The sequence below is a fragment of the Manis pentadactyla genome, chromosome X (assembly GCF_030020395.1).
Source record: "Manis pentadactyla isolate mManPen7 chromosome X, mManPen7.hap1, whole genome shotgun sequence".
NCBI lineage: Eukaryota > Metazoa > Chordata > Mammalia > Pholidota > Manidae > Manis > Manis pentadactyla.
In genome coordinates this window covers 42,782,909-42,800,348 of record NC_080038.1, presented here as the reverse complement: position 1 = coordinate 42,800,348, position 17,440 = coordinate 42,782,909, and the positions used below count along the sequence as shown (strand labels likewise).

The 17,440-nt window shown below is 48.4% G+C and overlaps 2 protein-coding genes across 6 annotated transcripts; both read right to left on the bottom strand.

Moving 5' to 3' along the window:
• Positions 1-1,188: 1,188 nt before the first annotated feature.
• Positions 1,189-4,670, bottom strand: EBP (EBP cholestenol delta-isomerase). Its single transcript, XM_036917217.2, has 5 exons — positions 4,538-4,670; positions 3,949-4,267; positions 2,574-2,610; positions 2,315-2,445; positions 1,189-1,681 (listed from the first exon to the last, which is right to left on the bottom strand). Exons 1-5 carry the CDS (start codon positions 4,646-4,648, stop codon positions 1,458-1,460), a joined length of 822 nt encoding a protein of 273 aa, XP_036773112.2. The 5' UTR covers positions 4,649-4,670; the 3' UTR covers positions 1,189-1,457.
• Positions 4,671-5,264: 594 nt separating this feature from the next.
• PORCN (porcupine O-acyltransferase) lies at positions 5,265-16,817 on the bottom strand. Of its 5 annotated transcripts, none has more exons than XM_036917209.2 (16): positions 16,656-16,810; positions 15,823-15,995; positions 14,368-14,560; positions 14,003-14,046; positions 13,441-13,622; positions 13,232-13,362; positions 13,099-13,116; positions 11,847-11,861; positions 11,624-11,749; positions 11,364-11,464; positions 10,125-10,201; positions 9,974-10,037; positions 9,774-9,859; positions 8,245-8,355; positions 5,484-6,613; positions 5,265-5,394 (listed from the first exon to the last, which is right to left on the bottom strand). In XM_036917209.2, exons 2-15 carry the CDS (start codon positions 15,956-15,958, stop codon positions 6,512-6,514), a joined length of 1,386 nt encoding a protein of 461 aa, XP_036773104.2. In that variant the 5' UTR covers positions 15,959-15,995; positions 16,656-16,810; the 3' UTR covers positions 5,265-5,394; positions 5,484-6,511. The 5 variants fall into 5 exon arrangements, with proteins under 5 accessions (XP_036773104.2, XP_036773106.2, XP_036773107.2 ...); XM_036917211.2 differs by having other exon boundaries at positions 5,296-5,428; positions 5,517-6,613; XM_036917212.2 differs by lacking the exon at positions 5,265-5,394 and adding an exon at positions 16,229-16,340 and having other exon boundaries at positions 5,560-6,613; positions 16,656-16,817.
• Between the last annotated feature and the right edge of the window lie 623 nt (positions 16,818-17,440).

Below are 17,440 nucleotides of genomic sequence, written 5' to 3'. Positions count from 1 at the left end.
TAGTAAGCAGCACAGAGTAGACAGTGCAACAAATGAAAGTGGGGGTCCCGGGGTGTTTGAGGAAGAGCAAGGAGGCCAGCATATCTTAAGTAAACAATGAGGAAGTAATGGATGTAGGGTGAGAAAATAATGTATGGTTTTGGCCTCAGTAGTGAGGCATTCCTCAAAAAGCTATACTATAGGCTCTAGCAGAGAACTAGGATTCGAACCAAAGTCCTGCTCTGCACAGGTCACCTGGAGCCAGTCTGTAGGTATCTGCCATTTTATTATTCATCCTTTGTCATCTCAAAATTCCTCAAGTATCCATTTGTTTTACAACTGAAAATCTATGTACTAGTTTAATGAGAGAGACTGTGGGATGCCTGATGGGGTCTGTTGAGGGATATCTGTGGGGTGAGTGATGGGAATCTGTGGGTACAGGATAGGTGGTCTGTAGGATGAGTAATGAAAAATCAGTAGGGTAATTGGAGATCTGTGGGGTGAGTGACGGGGCTTTGTGAGGTAAGTGATGGATGCTGCAAGGTGAGTTATGGGGAATTTATAGGGTTTGGAGGACCTGTAGGGTGACGAGAGGCCTATGGGGTAAATGATGCATGTGGGGAGAGTAATAATGTCTATTGGGGGGGTACATGATTAGGGGGTCTATAGGGTGAGTCATGGGGTTTTAGGGTGTGGTGATAGGGTCTATGAAATGAATGAAAGGCTGTGGGGAGAGTTTTGGGTGTCAAGGACTAATGGTAGGGTCTCTGGGGTAAGTGAAGAGTGAGTCAGGTCAGTGATGGGGTGGTCTTTAGAGTATGTAATGGGGGGCATTGTGAGGTGAGTGATGAGGGATTTGTGGAGTTAGTGAAGGGGGTCTGATCAGTGAACTGAGGCACTTGAAAATTGAGAAAACTCTTGGCCTGTCCATATTGCTAAAATGAAAGTGTGTTCTGGAGAAAATACCAAGGGTGTGGGCAGATCACTCCTTAAGAGATTATGGGTGTGACTCATGGGCCTAATCTGCTATCTACAGAATCTGTGGAGTCAGTGATAGGGGTTTGAAGTCACAGATTAGAGGTCTATGTGATGATGATGGGGGGGGGGTCTATGGCTGAGAGAATGGTGGTCTGTGGAATGAATGAGTGGAGGGATCTGTGGGGTCAGTCATGGGGTATCTCTGGGTTAATAATTAAATCTCTCTCAGTGTTAGGGTCAGTATCTTTTATTTCCTGATTTTTAAAACTGCCACCATCATGGACCTCCTAGGACTCTTATACCTTTGTTCCAACAGCTTCTGGGAGTAGCTTCACACAGCTCCTTTCTTACCCCTCTGGCCCTTTTGGTGTCCACCCATCAGCCCAGGGTTGGACAAATCAATTTTCTTTGTCCCTCCAACCTGTGGGGGCAAGGATTAGACTTTTCTGGCATGTGCAGAGTTCCTCATCCACCAGTCTTCAAACTCATTCCATCACCTATTAATTCTGCCTTTTCTTGGTTTTTGTGGCATTGGCATCCTGCACGCTCTGGGCATGAGTGAGCTGCTTCACAGAATCGAGCACAAGGATTCCGGGCAGCACCAGCCACAGGCCATTCATGAAGACAAAGTAAAACCAGAAGTAAAGTGGGTGGCCCAGCTCCCCATGCTGGAATCCGTCACGTTGCTCTGTCAGGAAATAGAGCACATCCCCATAGATCTGACCTGTGGGAGGTAGAAGGGGAAGGGGGAAAGCCTGTGAGGATGAGTAGCTATTCCATGGCATTTTCTAAGTCATTATTCATGGTCTCAGAGCTCAGGATCCCCAAATTCACAGAGCTGAAAATTCTGAAATTATACAGCTGAACATTTGAGAAATTAGGAAAGTGAGAATTCCAGAAGTCAGATGCTGACAGCTTCTGAACTCGAGAGTTCGTATCTCCAGAGTTTGAGGAAGCTCAAAATCTTTTGGTTCACGACAGATAGGGAATCAAGGACTAAAGAAAACTCACATTTCTAGGACTGAAGAAAGCTAACAAGGTAAGAACACAAGAGGGCTAAATCTGCTGGAGGGAGCTCAGCATCCTGACCCTGACCCTGGAAGACCCGGAGCTTCCGAACATCATGGGCCACCTCATGTAACCTTCACAGGAGACTTTATGGTGGAAGAGGAGGAGAAATGAACCCTCCCTGTGTGAGAATGCAGGTCCAGAGGGACATGATGGGTCCAGAACCTCAGGGAGTTTGCCATTCAGTCTGAGTCTTGGATGGGCACAGTTGAGATGCCACCTGCATGGATGCCCGTGTCTGTAGATCCCCCAGCAACCCCTCCAGCACTCAGTGTGGGCCTCTCCTCACCCACAGAGACCACAAGCTGTAGGACAAAGCGGAAGGGCTGATGGCGGAGGAAGGCAATCACCACCCACAGGCTGAGTGGTCCCCACAGGCAAGCTGTGATGGTCTCCATGCATACTGTAAAGTTGTCATTCCTGTGGGACAAAGGATGGAGGGACACTGGCATCACTGTATTATACCCATAGGGTACCCCATCAATGCTTCCTGACTAACCACTCCCCCAAACCAATGAAGGTCACCCTTGACAGAGGCAGACACTTACAGGATGTATCGGCTGTCTCCCTTGGCATACTCTTTCCCTGAGGAAGACAAGAGACATACATGAAGAATAAAGGCAGGTAAAGGAACTCAGACTTTTGAGAGCTGAGGGCTCTCAAAGAAGGCAGGCTTTATGACCTTTCGATGCCCCAGTTTCCTCACCTGTGAAATGGAATAGCCCTTTGGATTCTAGAGTTAATAGATATGCATACAAGATAATGTGTACAAACCTGACACAGAACAGTAAGTGTTGTTATTATTGTCTGGTATTCAATAAATGGCTGTGGAATAAAAGGAGGCAGGTGTAGATGATGGAGTGAGTGAAGTAGCCAATGAGAGAGAACATGCATGAAGGTGAACAGATGAGTGAGTTAGTGAGCAGAGAATCAATAATAAAAAGACAGATCACCCACTATAAAAAAAGGAAGGAGAATGGAATCGATTCTTCACAAAAGAGTATTTCCAAATAGTCAATAAACACATGAAAGGTGCTCAAACTTTCATTCATTAAGAAAAAGCAAATTAATGCCATAATGAGGTATCACTCACATCCACTCACACAAGGACTAAAATCTAAGTAACAGTGACCATACCATGTGTCATTGAGGATGTGGAGAAACTGAACTCCCATACACTGCTGGGGGACATTTTTAAAAATGGTGCAGCCATTTTTAAAAACAGCTTGGTAGTTTTTCATAAATGAACACACACCAACCATTCTACTCCTCCAGATTTACCCAAGAGAAATGAAAGCAGATCTCCATACAAAGACTGTATAAGAATGTTCGTAACAGCTTTATTCATGAGGCCAAAAAATGAGTATTGCTTAGAACAGCAAGATTGGGAGAAGATGCCCATCAAGATTGGACAAGTCAAATAATTCTGTAACAACTATGTTTTGAAAGCTCTTTATGAACCGAAGAGGAGTGACCTTGTTAAAAAAAGCAAAGTTCAGAAGTGTATACAGTATGTTAATACTTGATTATACAAAAGGGCAAAAAATGATAATAATAGAGTTATATGACATCTACTACCTGCCAAACACTGTTCTAAGTACTTTACACACATTTGGGTATTATTATCCCTCTTTCACAACTATGCCAACTGAGGCTTATATAATTTATGTGTAAATAAATGCTGGAAGGAAACATTAAGCAATGATTAACAGTGGTTAATAATTTGGGATAATAGATGAAGGTAGATTTTTCACTGCATACCTCTTTAAATGGTTTGTTTTCTGGCTCATGTGAATATGTATGTGACAAAGTTAAATAAAACTTTAAATTAATGGAACAATTGTTAGTAGGTGAGTAAGCATCTAAGCCAATTCCTGCCCAGAAAATTCCCTCCCACAGCATATCAAAGACCTCAGGACTTACAGAGTTGGGACAAAAAGGCTTGGTCTCCAAGAAGGTCCTGGTGGTAGAGGCTGAACCAGCCCTCAATCACCAAGTGAATGAACCCACACACTGCAAACCAGCACAGAGACAGTCGCCGCCAAGTTCCCAGTGGGATGACTGCAGCACGACTTGACAACAGCCATGTGGTCACGACTAAGACCCCTGAGACAGAGAAGAGGCCAGCCAGGAGATGCCAGGTCGGGCAGTCATTAGCTATAAAGTTGTCCAACCTCAGATGCCGAGGCCAGTATGGGTGTGAGGGGCTGGTGTTGGTAGTCATATCTTTGTAGGCTGGTGGCTGTATGAATAAATAGAAAGGAGAAGAAAGGGAGAGAAAAATCTGAATAAAAAGCACAGAATAAGACCATAAAATCAAACCCAAATAGTTTATCATAAAAATTAAGTGGACTAAATTCATGTTAATAAGCAGACCGTAAGACTGGATTAAAATTAATTATATGCTGTTTTAAAAACATGACTGTAGGTGCCACAGAGAGACTGAAAGCTTGTTACAGCCAGCCAGGAGCCATACGATGTGGTAAACACAGAAACCAGACCAGGTCCCCACCATCATTGGTTCCACTCTCGTCGGGGATACACAGGGGCCAGGTCTGGTTCCAGTCCTAGGCGAGGCACAGTGACGACGATGCAACCCACTGCAGGAGTCAGCATCTTGCATAATACGACGCAAAGCTACTCCCTCCCCGTACTCCTGTAAACCGCAGGACAAAAAAGACACGACTAATCAGAACTACGACCGTCAGGTTCAGGGTGTAGAGAGCCAAGCTCTTCCCGCAGTCGCAAAAAAGGCCGCAAAACTTAAAAAAAGAAAGTGGAAGGCAGAGATCTCGTGTGCAGCGCTACTGAGGAAAAGGAGAGTCAGATACAGAGACCACCAATCAGAATACCCTCTAGTCCAGCTGCCCAATGAGAAGGCAGACTTCCTGTCGTCCAGACGACAGCGCGGCAGCCGGGTCTCGCGCAGGCGCATGGGGGAGATAGCGGGGTTGGGGTGCGGGTGGTAGCGGGTGTTGGGGTGGGCGTGGGGGAAGGGTCTCGCGCAGGCGCGCCAAGGGCTGGCCATTTAGCAGTTGAGAGCTAGGGAATGGAGTGGCGGGTCGGAGGACACTTACCCAAGGCACGGTCGCAGCCACCTCTCCCCACAGGGTCCTGTCTCTAGGATAGCTCCCGAACTCCGTGAAATCCCTGGTTCAGACTCATCCCCTCACAGATTCCTCGCCGAGCTGGCCAATTGAGGGGCTGGGAAGGCGACCACTGCCGCTCCCGACCAATAGGAGCTCTCTGTTGTATCACCGGCCCCCTCACGCGATGTGCCATTCTCGCGGTTGGCTGAGACCGAGTCAGGAGGGCGGTGAAAGCTGGGATAGGCCGAGCTTGGTGGGGCGTTTTCAGTCCGAAGCCAATCTGTCGGTAGTCTCCGTTTCAGTTTACGTTTCCCCTTATCAATTAATCGTATCGGAAATCAGGCATTATCCTGGTATTATCCTTCTCACCTGTGAAATCAGCATTGTGTTGTGTCCTCTCACCTTTTCCCTCGTTTTCTAGGCAGAGCAACCAATGAGTTCCCGGACCAACCTTCAATCCTAATGCCTAAATGGGCAAGGAAACTGTTAGTACGACAGGCAGATCACATCATGCATATTATGCCTCTGCCCTCTCCCTCGGCGATTAGAACAGCTCAGGGGTCATCCTCACCTCTCCCAACTTCGAATCAGAACTAAACAAAACTCAGGTCCCTCAGCCTAACTGGCCAGTCGGCATAGAGACCCTCCATCTCCCTGTGCCAACTCTAAAGAGCCAATCAGAACTCCATAACTCTAAGCCAGTGGGCACCCAGACCTATCCTAGATCTCCTATCCAACCAGAACCCACAACCCTCAGTCCTAAAGACCAGTAAGCATCACCTCTTCATCTACCTTGCTTTTCCCTCCTCTCTGTCCCGTCAGATCAAACAGAGTGAGGATCCCTCAATTTTCCAGCTAATTATTATCAGGCCTCCCCTACATCCAACTATCCAGTATGTCCTGGCCTAATTCAAATTAAGCAATGCCCTCTTTGGCCTCATCCTCCAATCATGAGCAATAATAAATTAACAATTAAGCAATCAGCCTGCTTCCTCTTCATGGTTTCTAGCTTCCAAACCTTTATCCATGCTGTGCCCCCTTCCTCACTTCTATTCCCCACTGAACAGTGAAGAAAGAGCCTTTTGTGTATTTCCTACTTTTATTTGACACAAACTGTATATAAAAGGGAGAAGGAAGCAGGGAGGCCCTGGATCTCCCCTTTCTGCTTCCCCAAGCATCCCCTATCCCTAGGCCCCAGCAGGACCACCCACTTCCCGCCTTGCGGTGGGGTGGGGACTGACAAGCATGGAAAGTGTGTGTGTGTGTGTGTGTAGGGGTACCGGAGGGGATCAAAGACGGAGAGGGGTTAAGAATTAGAGGGCCTTCCCTCATCCCCCATCAGAGCTGGCACCCTGAGGAGGGGTCTTGAGGGAGCTGTGAGGGTCCACAGATGTGCCTCAGCCTATGAGACGGTAGAAGATCCAGCATCCGAAAGTGACCCAGTGACTGGCCCAGCTGAGCTCTGACCACTTGTGGACAGTGTATGCCATGCCATAGCCCTGTGGGAGAGAAAGAGGTGATGGTGCCACTCTGCAAGGACAAAGAAGGTCTCAGGAAAACCCATCCTTTGCTCAAGGACATTTCTGTGACTCCACAGTAGCTCTAGGTGAGGCTCCAGAGAAGAGACTGGGCACAGATGAAAGGTAAGCAGACTTAGAGTTTTTTTGTGTGTGTGTTTTTTTCTATAAAAATAATTTTAAAAAAAGACAAGGCAATTCCCCTCTCTGACCTGTACTCTTGCCTAATGTATAAAGAGCTCCTAGAAACTGATTTTTAAAAAGACAGAAATTGGCAAAGGAGTTGAATAGGCCATTCTCAGTAAAGGAAAAATAAAACAAAAACAATGGCTCTTAAACATATGAAAAGATACTCAGCTTAACTCATAATCTTCCTCCTCTCAAACTAGCAAACATGTTCAGGAAGCCTGAGAGGCCCTCCATTGGCAGGGTGACAGGCACATTCACACACCAATGGTGGGAGGGCAAAAACGGAACTTCTCCATTGCGACTATCAAGATCGGATCCTAAAGTTCTGTTCTGCATCTGTATGAATCCACACGGGATTACTTGCTGCAGTGTTATTTGCGGTAGGAAAGGACTGGAAATCACCTGGGTGATTTCACTGATAAGGGAAAAACTACACTGTGTCACATCCTCCCAATGAAAATAATGAATGAGGACACTATATACCAATGTGGAAGATTTTCAAGAATCATTATGTGAAAAAAGTAATATGCGGAACAGTGTCATTCACATGTTACCTTTAGGGTAAAAACCAAGGGGGAGGGAATTAAAATATGTTTTTATATGTGCTTATTATGCTTACATTTTACAAGGATTTTTTAATTGAATGAAGAAAAGTGGTTACTTGTAAGGGTCAGAGGGTAGATGGTAGGAGACTTTTCTCTGAATATCCTGAATATCATTTGGTTTTTAAATCATGGGATATGCATTACGAATTTTTAAATGTTTTAATAAAAATAAAAACAAAACCTTTACTGAAAAGAAGCAAACTCCAGATTTTGCACATGCAACCTGAATAAAAAATTTAAATTGTTTTTAATGATAAAAATGATGTAAAGTTTTATCTTTAATTAAAAATTTAACTGAAGGAGAAATAAAATCTAGATGCTGCAAGAGCCATATGTATAAACATTATTTTTAAAACTGGTTTTCATGTCAAAAGGAGTAAAATCTGGTATGTGCAGACTCCACGTCTATAAAAATAGTACCTTCATTTTAATATACATTTTTAAAGTAGAATCCAGAATTCTCACAATCTGAGTTTAAAAAAAAATTAAATAAGAAACCTTGCAAATTCTACCTAAACAAAACCATGATAAAATAACTTAATTTTTTAAAAAGTAAAAACTGGACTTTTCACTCCATCTCTATAAAATAAATGTTATAATTAAAATAAACATATTTTGCACACTTCACCCAAATAAGACTCAACAGTGCAAATCAACCAGAGGGACAATGAGAAAGAAGGACCTAGGAGCAATGGTTACATAAGCTAAAAACACACGATTCAAGGTTCTCATGTCTTAGTCTCCCCACCTTTGTCCTCATGACTCCCATGAGCAAGTAACACATCCCCGGATAACCTCCAGCCCAGGGCCCCACCTCACCTGCTCTTCTGTGGTGTCGTCCACATCAACATCAAAAAGGGAGCCCAGGTAGGCCAGGTGGAAGATGGCTAGGGCCCCAAAGAGCAGATTTAAGGCTCGCACCCCCAGGCCCTGTGGGGGAAAATGGATACACTTGGCAGCCAGACTTATACACTGTCTCCCAGCCCCACCTGGGCTGGGGAGCCCAGAAAGACACATAAGGCGCAGTGGGTCCCAGGAATGAGGATGTCCAGGGTACCCTCCCCACCTGCCCAGGAAAGAAATGATTCCAGTCCTCCTATGGTTTTTAAACCACGTGATATGCATTAACTATTTTTAAATGTTTTAATAAAAATAAAACAAAAGCTTTATTTAAAAAGAAGCAAAACTCAGATTTTGCATCCTCAACCTGAATAAAAATGTAAAATTGTTTTTAATGATAAAAAGAAAAGAAAAGAAAATTTTATTTATTTGACATATACCTCCTCAAGACAATACGTCCTCAGGGTCTCCTTACTGTTCCTCAAAGGTGCCAGGTATGCTCCTGCCTCAAGGCCTTTGCACTAGCTGTTCCCTCCATCTCTTATACTCCGCCCCCACATTTTTGCATTGATTGCTCTTACACCTTCATCAGGTCTTTGCTCAAATGTCACCTCCCCTGGCTAGTTTATTTTAAATTGCAAACCCCTCCCAACACTCCTTTTATTTATACCTCCTCAAGGGGTATCCAAGGATGAGGGTACTGTTAGCATGAGGGCATCCATGTTGGGGGAGATGCAAGTATTCAGGCTGAAGAGGAAGAATGGTGGGGCTTTGAGTCAGGGGTTTATGGTGATAAACATCAGTTGTCAGGTGGGAGACAAATTTGAGGTTGGCCATACTTATTAGTGCAAACAGAATGAAAAAATCAATCCCAAACAAACAAATCCCCACCATGTCCCACCACTCTCCCCCTCATTCACTCTGCTCAAGCCACACTGGCTTCTGCACTGTTCCTCAAATATTCCAGGCCATCTCCCATCTTTGGACCTTTACACTGTTCCCTTTGCCTGGAATGCTTCCTTCCCTCACCTCCTTCAGTTAAAGAACTCAAAAAGTCACTTCCCTATTTAAAATGGAAACCACTCATCCCTACTTCCCCTCCCCTTTCCCTTATGTATTTTCTCCTTGGCATTAATCACAATCTAACAAATTATTACACTTTACTGATTTTTTATTTATTGTCTCCCTTGTTAAAATGTTTGTGCCAGAGGGCTGGGACTTTGGTTTGTTTTGTTTATCACTGTCTCCAGCACCTAGAACAGTGCCTGGTCCCAGCAGGTGCTCAATAAATGTTCACTGGGGGAAACTAATTCCAGGTGTGTATACAGCAGAGGCTTGACAAATACTTGTTAGAAAAATGAATGCCAGTGAATAGAGGTGAGGCTACAGGGAAGGCTCAGGCACTAGAAAAGGAAGCTGAGCATCCTGAGACAGATATAAGATGGAGACACAAGTAATATTTTTGAGGGGGAGTGTTGGGCATGAAGTTGCCCAGGCTGAACCCTCACCAAGCGATGCTGGTGTGAACATTCTGGTGGGCACCGTTTCGACAAGACGCAGGCGCTGAGGATCCGAGCCAGGCGTTTCCGGAGGACTGGGGTGGATGGGGGAGGTAAGTCCGGTGGGGGGAAGGTTAGTCTCAGGGGATGGTGTTTCCAGCCCCTGACCAACCTTCCATCCTGTTTGCTGGGCTGGGTTATGCACTCACCATGCTCCACGTAAGTGATAAATGCCAGGGACAGCAGCACCGCAGCTAGGTGGAAGCTGAAGCCCTGGGGTGGGGGGCAATGAGGTGAGTTTGGAGGTCCTGCCAACACCCCCCCCCAGCTTCCACCCTTATCCCTCTGCACCCTGCTCACGTGCAGGAGGGCACTGGCTGCATAGGTCACCAGCACGGCTGAGAAGGTCCCCAGGTGGAGAGCATTCTTAAAAACATCTGGTGGGGGGAGATGCAGGTCAAGAGTCTCCTGAGATCCCCCCTGCCCTTCCTGGGGGGGTGCATAGGGCAGAGTAAGGATACCCACAACCTGTTGGAGCCCCCAATATAAAGTCTTTATAAAGGATACCCACCTTTATAAGAATACCCACAAGCTGTGGGAGCCCCCAGTATAAAGTCACATATCCAAAACTTAGCTCCTGATCTTCTCTCTAACCTGTTCCTCCCATAGCCTTCCCAAGTTCAGCCAGTGTCACCTGACCCTTCCAGTTCTTGTGGGCAAAAACCTGAAAATCACTGCTGATCTGCCTCCCCCACTCCCACAACCCAGTTCTCAGCAAGTCCTGTCAGTTCCCCCTTAGAATTTATCCAGCATCTGACCTCTGCTCTCCACACACACTGCCACCACTGCCGCCATCTATGGCAGGGACTACTGCAGTGGCCACCTCACTGCTTCTGCCCTTGCCCCCTCCCTTTCTGTCATCACAGCAGCCAGAGCATCCTGTTCCAACCCAAGTCAGCCCTGGGCCCTCCTCTGCTCAGACCCCTGCCGAGGCTCTATCTCTCTCGGAGAAAAAGCCCAAGTCCTTCCCATGGCCAGTGAGGCTCTACAGGACCAGGTCCCTGTCACCTCTCTGATCTCACTTCCTGCCACTGGCCCCTCATTCACTCTGCTCCAGCCACTGGTCTCCTCACTGTCCCTTCAAGTGCTAAGTGTGCTCCTGCCTCAGGGCCTTTGCACTGGTGCTATCCCCACTGCTTCTGTTACACTGCTCTCCCACACATCTGCATTGCTTGCTGTCTCTCCATCTTCAGGTCTTTGCTCAAATGTCACTTCCTCTGGCTACTTTAAAATTGCAACCCCCTCCAACACTACTAGATCATCTTTACCTGCTTTATTTTTTTTTATCATAGCACTTATCAATAAGTGAACTATTGTGCAATTTTTTTTCTTCTGATTACTGGCTCTTTCCACAAAAATGCCAGCTTCACATGGGCAGGGATTTGGGGTGTTTTTTTCTGGTCTTTACAGTATCTTCAGTGCCTAGCACACAGTAGGTTTTTCAGTAAATGTTTGCTGTGTGACTATGGTGAAAGGGCTTAGGCTGAATGTTTGAAAAGGTGCCCCCAACTTTCTTGGAGTGGTGACTTGGTGACTCACAGTTATTTAGCCAATAAGACATGGGCAGGTTCCAGCTTGTAACAACTTCTACCATGGACCGGGGCAGCTCCACATTCCATGGCTTGGATACTGTCAGGTCCCTGTGGGCAAAAGAGTCATGAAAATTCATTTGGGATCTTTACCCACCTGACTGCCACACTTTTGTCTTGGCTGTTCCTTCCCCCAGAAGGACCGCCCCCCTCCCTGCAGCTCCTCTAGGCAGCACCCTGTGGGAGAGGAGTCCCCTCAGCCCTCCCCACCATTCCAGGTGGTCCTTCTCCTCGGTGAAGCCAGCCCCTGCCAATGTGGCTGTGGCCTCCGAAAGAAAGCCCACGAAATAGTTGCTGAAGTGGAAGGAGACAGCACTCTCGTAGGCTCGCAGCCACCTGAGGAGAAAGGAGAAGGGACAGAGGCATCGTGCCCAGGCTCTAGTATTGAACCCCACCACGTGTCAGCAGCCCCAGCCCCACTCTGTAGACTCACCTTACCATGGTGCCCCTAGGGCCCCCAGGGGTCAGGAAGGCAGCAGAGAAGAAAGGAAAAAGTCAGAGAGGCCCTGGAGGCTGGCTTGAGTTGTTCGTAGACATGACAGACAGAAACATGTCGGCAAAAGAGGTGCACTGTGGTAGTCACACACATACATACACTGTCAGTTACTTTCATGTGGCACAGATATGCGAGCTGCCCTATAATATGACACTGTCCTGCAGCCGTACATGGCCAGACATCCAGACCCAGCCACCATCAGAAATCCAACCTTCCAGCCCTCCACTCTGACACAGCCATGTGGCCAGATATAAATTCTATCAGACTCCCAGCCTCACAGCTCTCTAACCTGACTCAGTGACCACAGACACACAAAAATCCTTTAGTTAGGCACAGAGACCATCAAGCACCCTGCTGTGTACACATGCATAATTCTATACTCAAGACAGACATCCTGTCAGTTGTACAATCAGACATGGTCAAAACCAGGCAGCGTCCTGCCCTGGAAAAGGCATAGGTTCTAGAATCTGGCCTGGCATTAACACTTTTGGCTGCTTAGCTGGGTGAAACTGGGCAAATCGCTCCACCTTTCAGAGCCTCATTCATCATCAGACAATCAGTGGCCAGTGAGTGGGGGTGGGGGTTATACAATCAAACAGTTGGATGAAATCCTGAAGTCACACTAGAGGTGGATGGTTGGTGCTGGGGACAGAAAGAGGCACAGCCAGCTAGATGACACTGAGAAGGCAGGCAGACTCCATCATATGGGCCCAAACACGCTACAGCCAGACCCAGTCCCAGGCAGAGTTACAGACAAGCCAGACTTATCTCATCCAATGACAGCCACATGCCCCACTGTTGACAATGGCATAGCTAGACAGCCAGAACTCCAGTCCCACACAGGGAGTCAGTGGCTGAGAGCCAAACATCTCATACACACCCCTAGGCAGAGTTGCACACAAGTTGGCACCACCAACCAATACATACTTGTCACTCTCCACTACAGTCATACAGCTAGAAAACAGTCAAACAGTGGAACACACAGACAGCCAGACACAGTATGTGTCAGAGTATCTCAGTTATACACACAGTCACAGAGCCATTCTTGGTCAAACAACAGTCACAGACTGACACTCAGTCATTATTTAGCCACAGGGTAGACAGTCAGTCTCAGACTTACAGTCAGTCACAGGCCACCCCCACTTCCTCCAGTCATCCCCACTTGCCCTCAGCACCTGCCCTCATTTACCTGGCTTTGCGTTTCTTGCTGTAGTAACAGAAGACAGACAGAAGTATTAAGAGACAAGCTCAGAGCTGGGGAGACCCCAGGTCCCTATCCAACCCCCTCACTGCTGGGCAGAGGCCCTGAAGGTTGTGCTCACTTGCGAAGGAGGCGGTCACCATCAAGGGGAATGAAGTACGGGAAGAGGTAAGGGCCCACACAGGTTGACAGGACAAGGCACAGCAGGGCCAGTGCCAGGCTCCAGGCCACCTTCCGCAGCCATTGGCAGCTCTGTGGGGACCAAGGCTCTGTGAACATGCCCTTTCATGGCTCCCGCATTCCCTGCCACCTGTCCACCCAGGACCTCACCAGTGCGCGGCCCTGGACAGCCTGCAGGTAGCTGTGGAAGGATATCCAGGGCCCAAAGACGATGGTGCCCACGAAGTAGAGGTAGCCCATGAACTCCACAGGTGAGGGCACTGAACCCACCTCGCCCCGGTCCAGGTCGAAGCCCAGAGACACCGCCTTCATGGCCACGATCATCTGGGCCCCTATGTATGGTGCCCATGGTCAAGTGAATGGGCGGAGAGCAGATCAGTATGGGTGATGGGGGAGCACCAGGTGAGAGGTGGCAGGACAAAAGGAGTACAAGGGCAGACAGGTGGGCACAGGTCAGACAGGCAGGTGAGCAGGTGGGACCAGGAGATGCCCTTCCTCAAGAGTCAGGCACATACGTGAGATGGGACAGATGGGCGGTGGAGAGAGTCATGGCAGAGAAAGACACAGACATTAAGGAAGTCTGAGGCCTGCAGGTCTAGTGGGTTGAGCAGAGGAGGAAGAGAAGTGAGGAAGGAAAGACAAGGTTGGGGAATTAGGAGGTGTGGAATCGGGCAGGAGGGCTAGGGTGGGTGAGAGGGCCAGGGCTGCCTACCTCGCATCTTGTGCCATGTCACAGTGTCCACCATGTGCATCTCACTGAGGAAAAATGGTGGTGGTCTTGGCCCCGCGACTCCCATGGCCTCATAGACCACAAAAGGAGAAACCAAGGAGCAGAAAGGGTTATACCTTCCCTGTCCTGTACAACCTCATGGAGGAATAATTCTCCAAGACTACCTGCTCCAGGGGGGAAGCCAAGCCCAGCCTGTCTTGTACAGCCTTTAGAAAGAACAAGTCTCCCAGATTCCTTCTTCTGGGAACACTCCACACCTCCCTGTTCTGGACAGCCTCACAAGGAGCAGCTTGTGAGCCCACCCACCCTTCTGCCAACAGTAGAGGGATGAGGACTCACACCCGTACCCCATGAGTAGGTAGATGAGGATGGTGACAGAGAGGAAGACGCCTCGATGGGAGGAATGTCGACAGAGGAACAGCACGAGGTAGCACAGGAGGCTGAGCAGCACAACCCAAACCATGTGCAGCTGGAAGAAGTGGTAGAGGCTGAAGAACCCACCTGCCACAGTGCTTGCATGCTTCAGGTAGGATGGCATCTCTTTGGGAGAGAGAGAGAAAAAGAAGGGAAGTTAGGCGGGCTGATAGGAAGGAAGGGCAACCTGGCAGAGGGCACAGCCTGGGCAAAGGCCTAGGGGTTGGAATGTGGGATGGAGGAGGCCCAAAGCAAGTGTTGGAGAGTTGGAGAAGTGGCAGGGCTTGGGTTTACAAAAAAGAAACATCTATAAATGACATTTTGGGAACCCTAAAGGAAATCTGAATATCAACTTATATTGGATAATATTATTGCATCCAGATTAAATTTCTTGAGGAGTGATGGTTGAGGCTGTGGTTGTTGGGAGATGTCCTTGTTCTTGGGGGACACACACTGAAGGATTTGGGGTGAAGTGTCAGCAGGTTATTCAAGTGATTCAGAAAGATGATAGGTAGGTAGGTCAAAGATAGATAGATAGATAGAAAGGTAATTGGAGAGAGATGGGTAGATAGGTAGATGGGTAGACTGATAGGTAGGTAGGTAGATAGATAATAGATATACAGTTGGGTATATTTATTGATTGGTAGATGGGTAGGTAGGTAGAGCTAACATGGCAAAATGTTGACAGAGAATCTGGTAATTCATATATGGATGTTCATTGTGCTTTTCCTTCAACTTTTTGGTAACTTTGAAATATTCAAAATGATAAACCAGGGGGAAAAAAACACCCTTTTAAAATAAAAGGAAAAGAAAGTATAGAACCTTTAAATCTCAGATTACCAAAATTCTCAGCATCCTATAGGAACCTTGGGAACTTGGAATCTTATCATTTGGATATAGGCTTGCTGTGATTGTGGAAACATTCCAGAATCCTAGAATCCAAAAATCTCATCATGCCCTGTTTCTAGAAATTGAAAATAACAGAATTTTGGAAGCCTAGAATGTGAGAATTTCAACTTCTCAGAATCCTTAAACCCTGTAAGTTGGTATTTTGGGATTCTATAACCCTATGATATCAGCATTCCAGAATCTTATAACCTCAGGATATAGACATTTCAGAATCCCAAGATCCAAAAACTCAATTTTCCAAAATCCCAGAACCTAGGAATACTGAAAGGCATGGCTTGGCATGGTGTGGCATGGATGGTTGGGTGCAGGACCTGGTGTGGGGGAATGGCACTTAGCCTGGTGGGATGTGGTGGGCTGGACATGTTGGAGCCTGTCTTGGCATGGCAAGATGTGGCAGGATAAGGTGTGGCTTGATATGGATGAATGTGGTAGGTGTCATATGGCCTGGTGTGGTAGCACATGGTGTGGTAGGCACTTACCAAGCCTCCAGAGGAGGCGGCAGGCGAGGCAGATAGCAAGGAGCAGCCAGATCTGGTCAAGGCCCTGCTGGGCAGTAGGCAGGAGACAGCCCTGCAGTAGTTGCTGGAAAAATTCCTGGCGGCTGAAGGTGGCCATTGTGGACCCCCACGGATGGATGGACAGATGGAGAGACCTGCCAAAGGGTGGGCACAGAGGGAGCTGGGATGTCCATCGGGCAGACCATGCTCAAGGGATGAACTTCAGCATTCAGATTTAAATTTGGGGCTGTCCAACCCACATAGAGACAGGTACTTGGGGCTTGGGGGAGGGTGTGAGTGCCCGGTACATCACACAGGCCATCAACTGTGTGTGGGGGGGTGTCCTGGGTGCACACATACAACCCATGATCTGCAGTGAATGAAGGACCTGTGTCTGTTGTATGCTGTGAATGGTCCGGGTCCGGTGGTGACTGAATGGTGTACATTCTGGGCCCGTATATCAAATGGGGGAGCTCCTTGGTTTCCAAGGTAGAGTCACTCTGTGTGGATGGCACAGAGAAAGATCCTGTGGCACTTGGCGGCCGTGTGCATTTCTCCTTGTACGGATGTGAGGGGTGTCCTGTATCCCCCACGCGCCCCATCTCACTCCCATCCGGCCGCTCACGGCCACCAACAAAACTCTGCCCTGGCCCGGGGGCTGCAGGGAGGTAGAGGTGGTAGTCGGGGACAGAGCAGGAGGGGGAGTCGGAAAGGTGATGGAGAGGCGGCCCCCAGGACACGCGCTGCAGACCCGCGCCAGGAGGCCGGCTCAGAATGGGAGCGGGGGAGCCGCACGCGCACTTCTGGCGACCTACCTGGCAGGAAGGAAGCCGCGGTCCTGAGGGCCGGGGACGCACCAACGCCGCCACCGTCGCCGCCTCCTCCGGACAGCCTCCCCGCAGGTCGCAAGGCCGGGACCAGCTGTGGCTCCCAGAGCAGGGCGGAGAGCGGGCCCTTTAAATCTCGGGGAGGTCCGGCCGGCCAGCTTGGCCAATGGGAGGACGTGAGCGGGGCGGAGACAGAGGAGGAGGAGGGGAGCGGGAGGATCGAGGGAAGGAGGAGCAGGAGGATGAGAGGAGCTGGCGCTGGAGGACGTCGGCGCGCTGAGCGTTGGCGTCCTCACCTTTCCGGCCTCTTGGTGTTCAGCCCCTGAAAGTTAGCGGTTGGAGGTCTTCTTCTGGCCTTCCGAGAACAAATTTATGGGTCGTCAAATTCCTAATCCTTGGAAGCTGTGATGGAAAAGATGGGGAGGGAGGAGGGAGAGCCCGACCCCTCACCAAGCTGCCCACCCGTGGAAGTCCTCTCGACACTGTCGTGCCCCCCATTTCACAGAGGGGAAAATAAAGTGAGGTCACTCCTTCCCCCTCCTTTGAGGGAACTAAAGGAATTTCTAGCCCTTTCCACCCTCCACTCCCTCCCCGCCCGGGACGGGCCAGAAACATTTATAAATATTGACTGTGTCACCTAGGAGCACGAATTGGGCGCTTGTGCTTCCCCTAGGGACTCCTTGTGAGCACTTGGCTTGTTGAAAACTGATTTGCCTGCTGAATTTCCCCACTGTCCTCACCCCTGTAATGCGGGTGATCCCAGCATAGTCGAT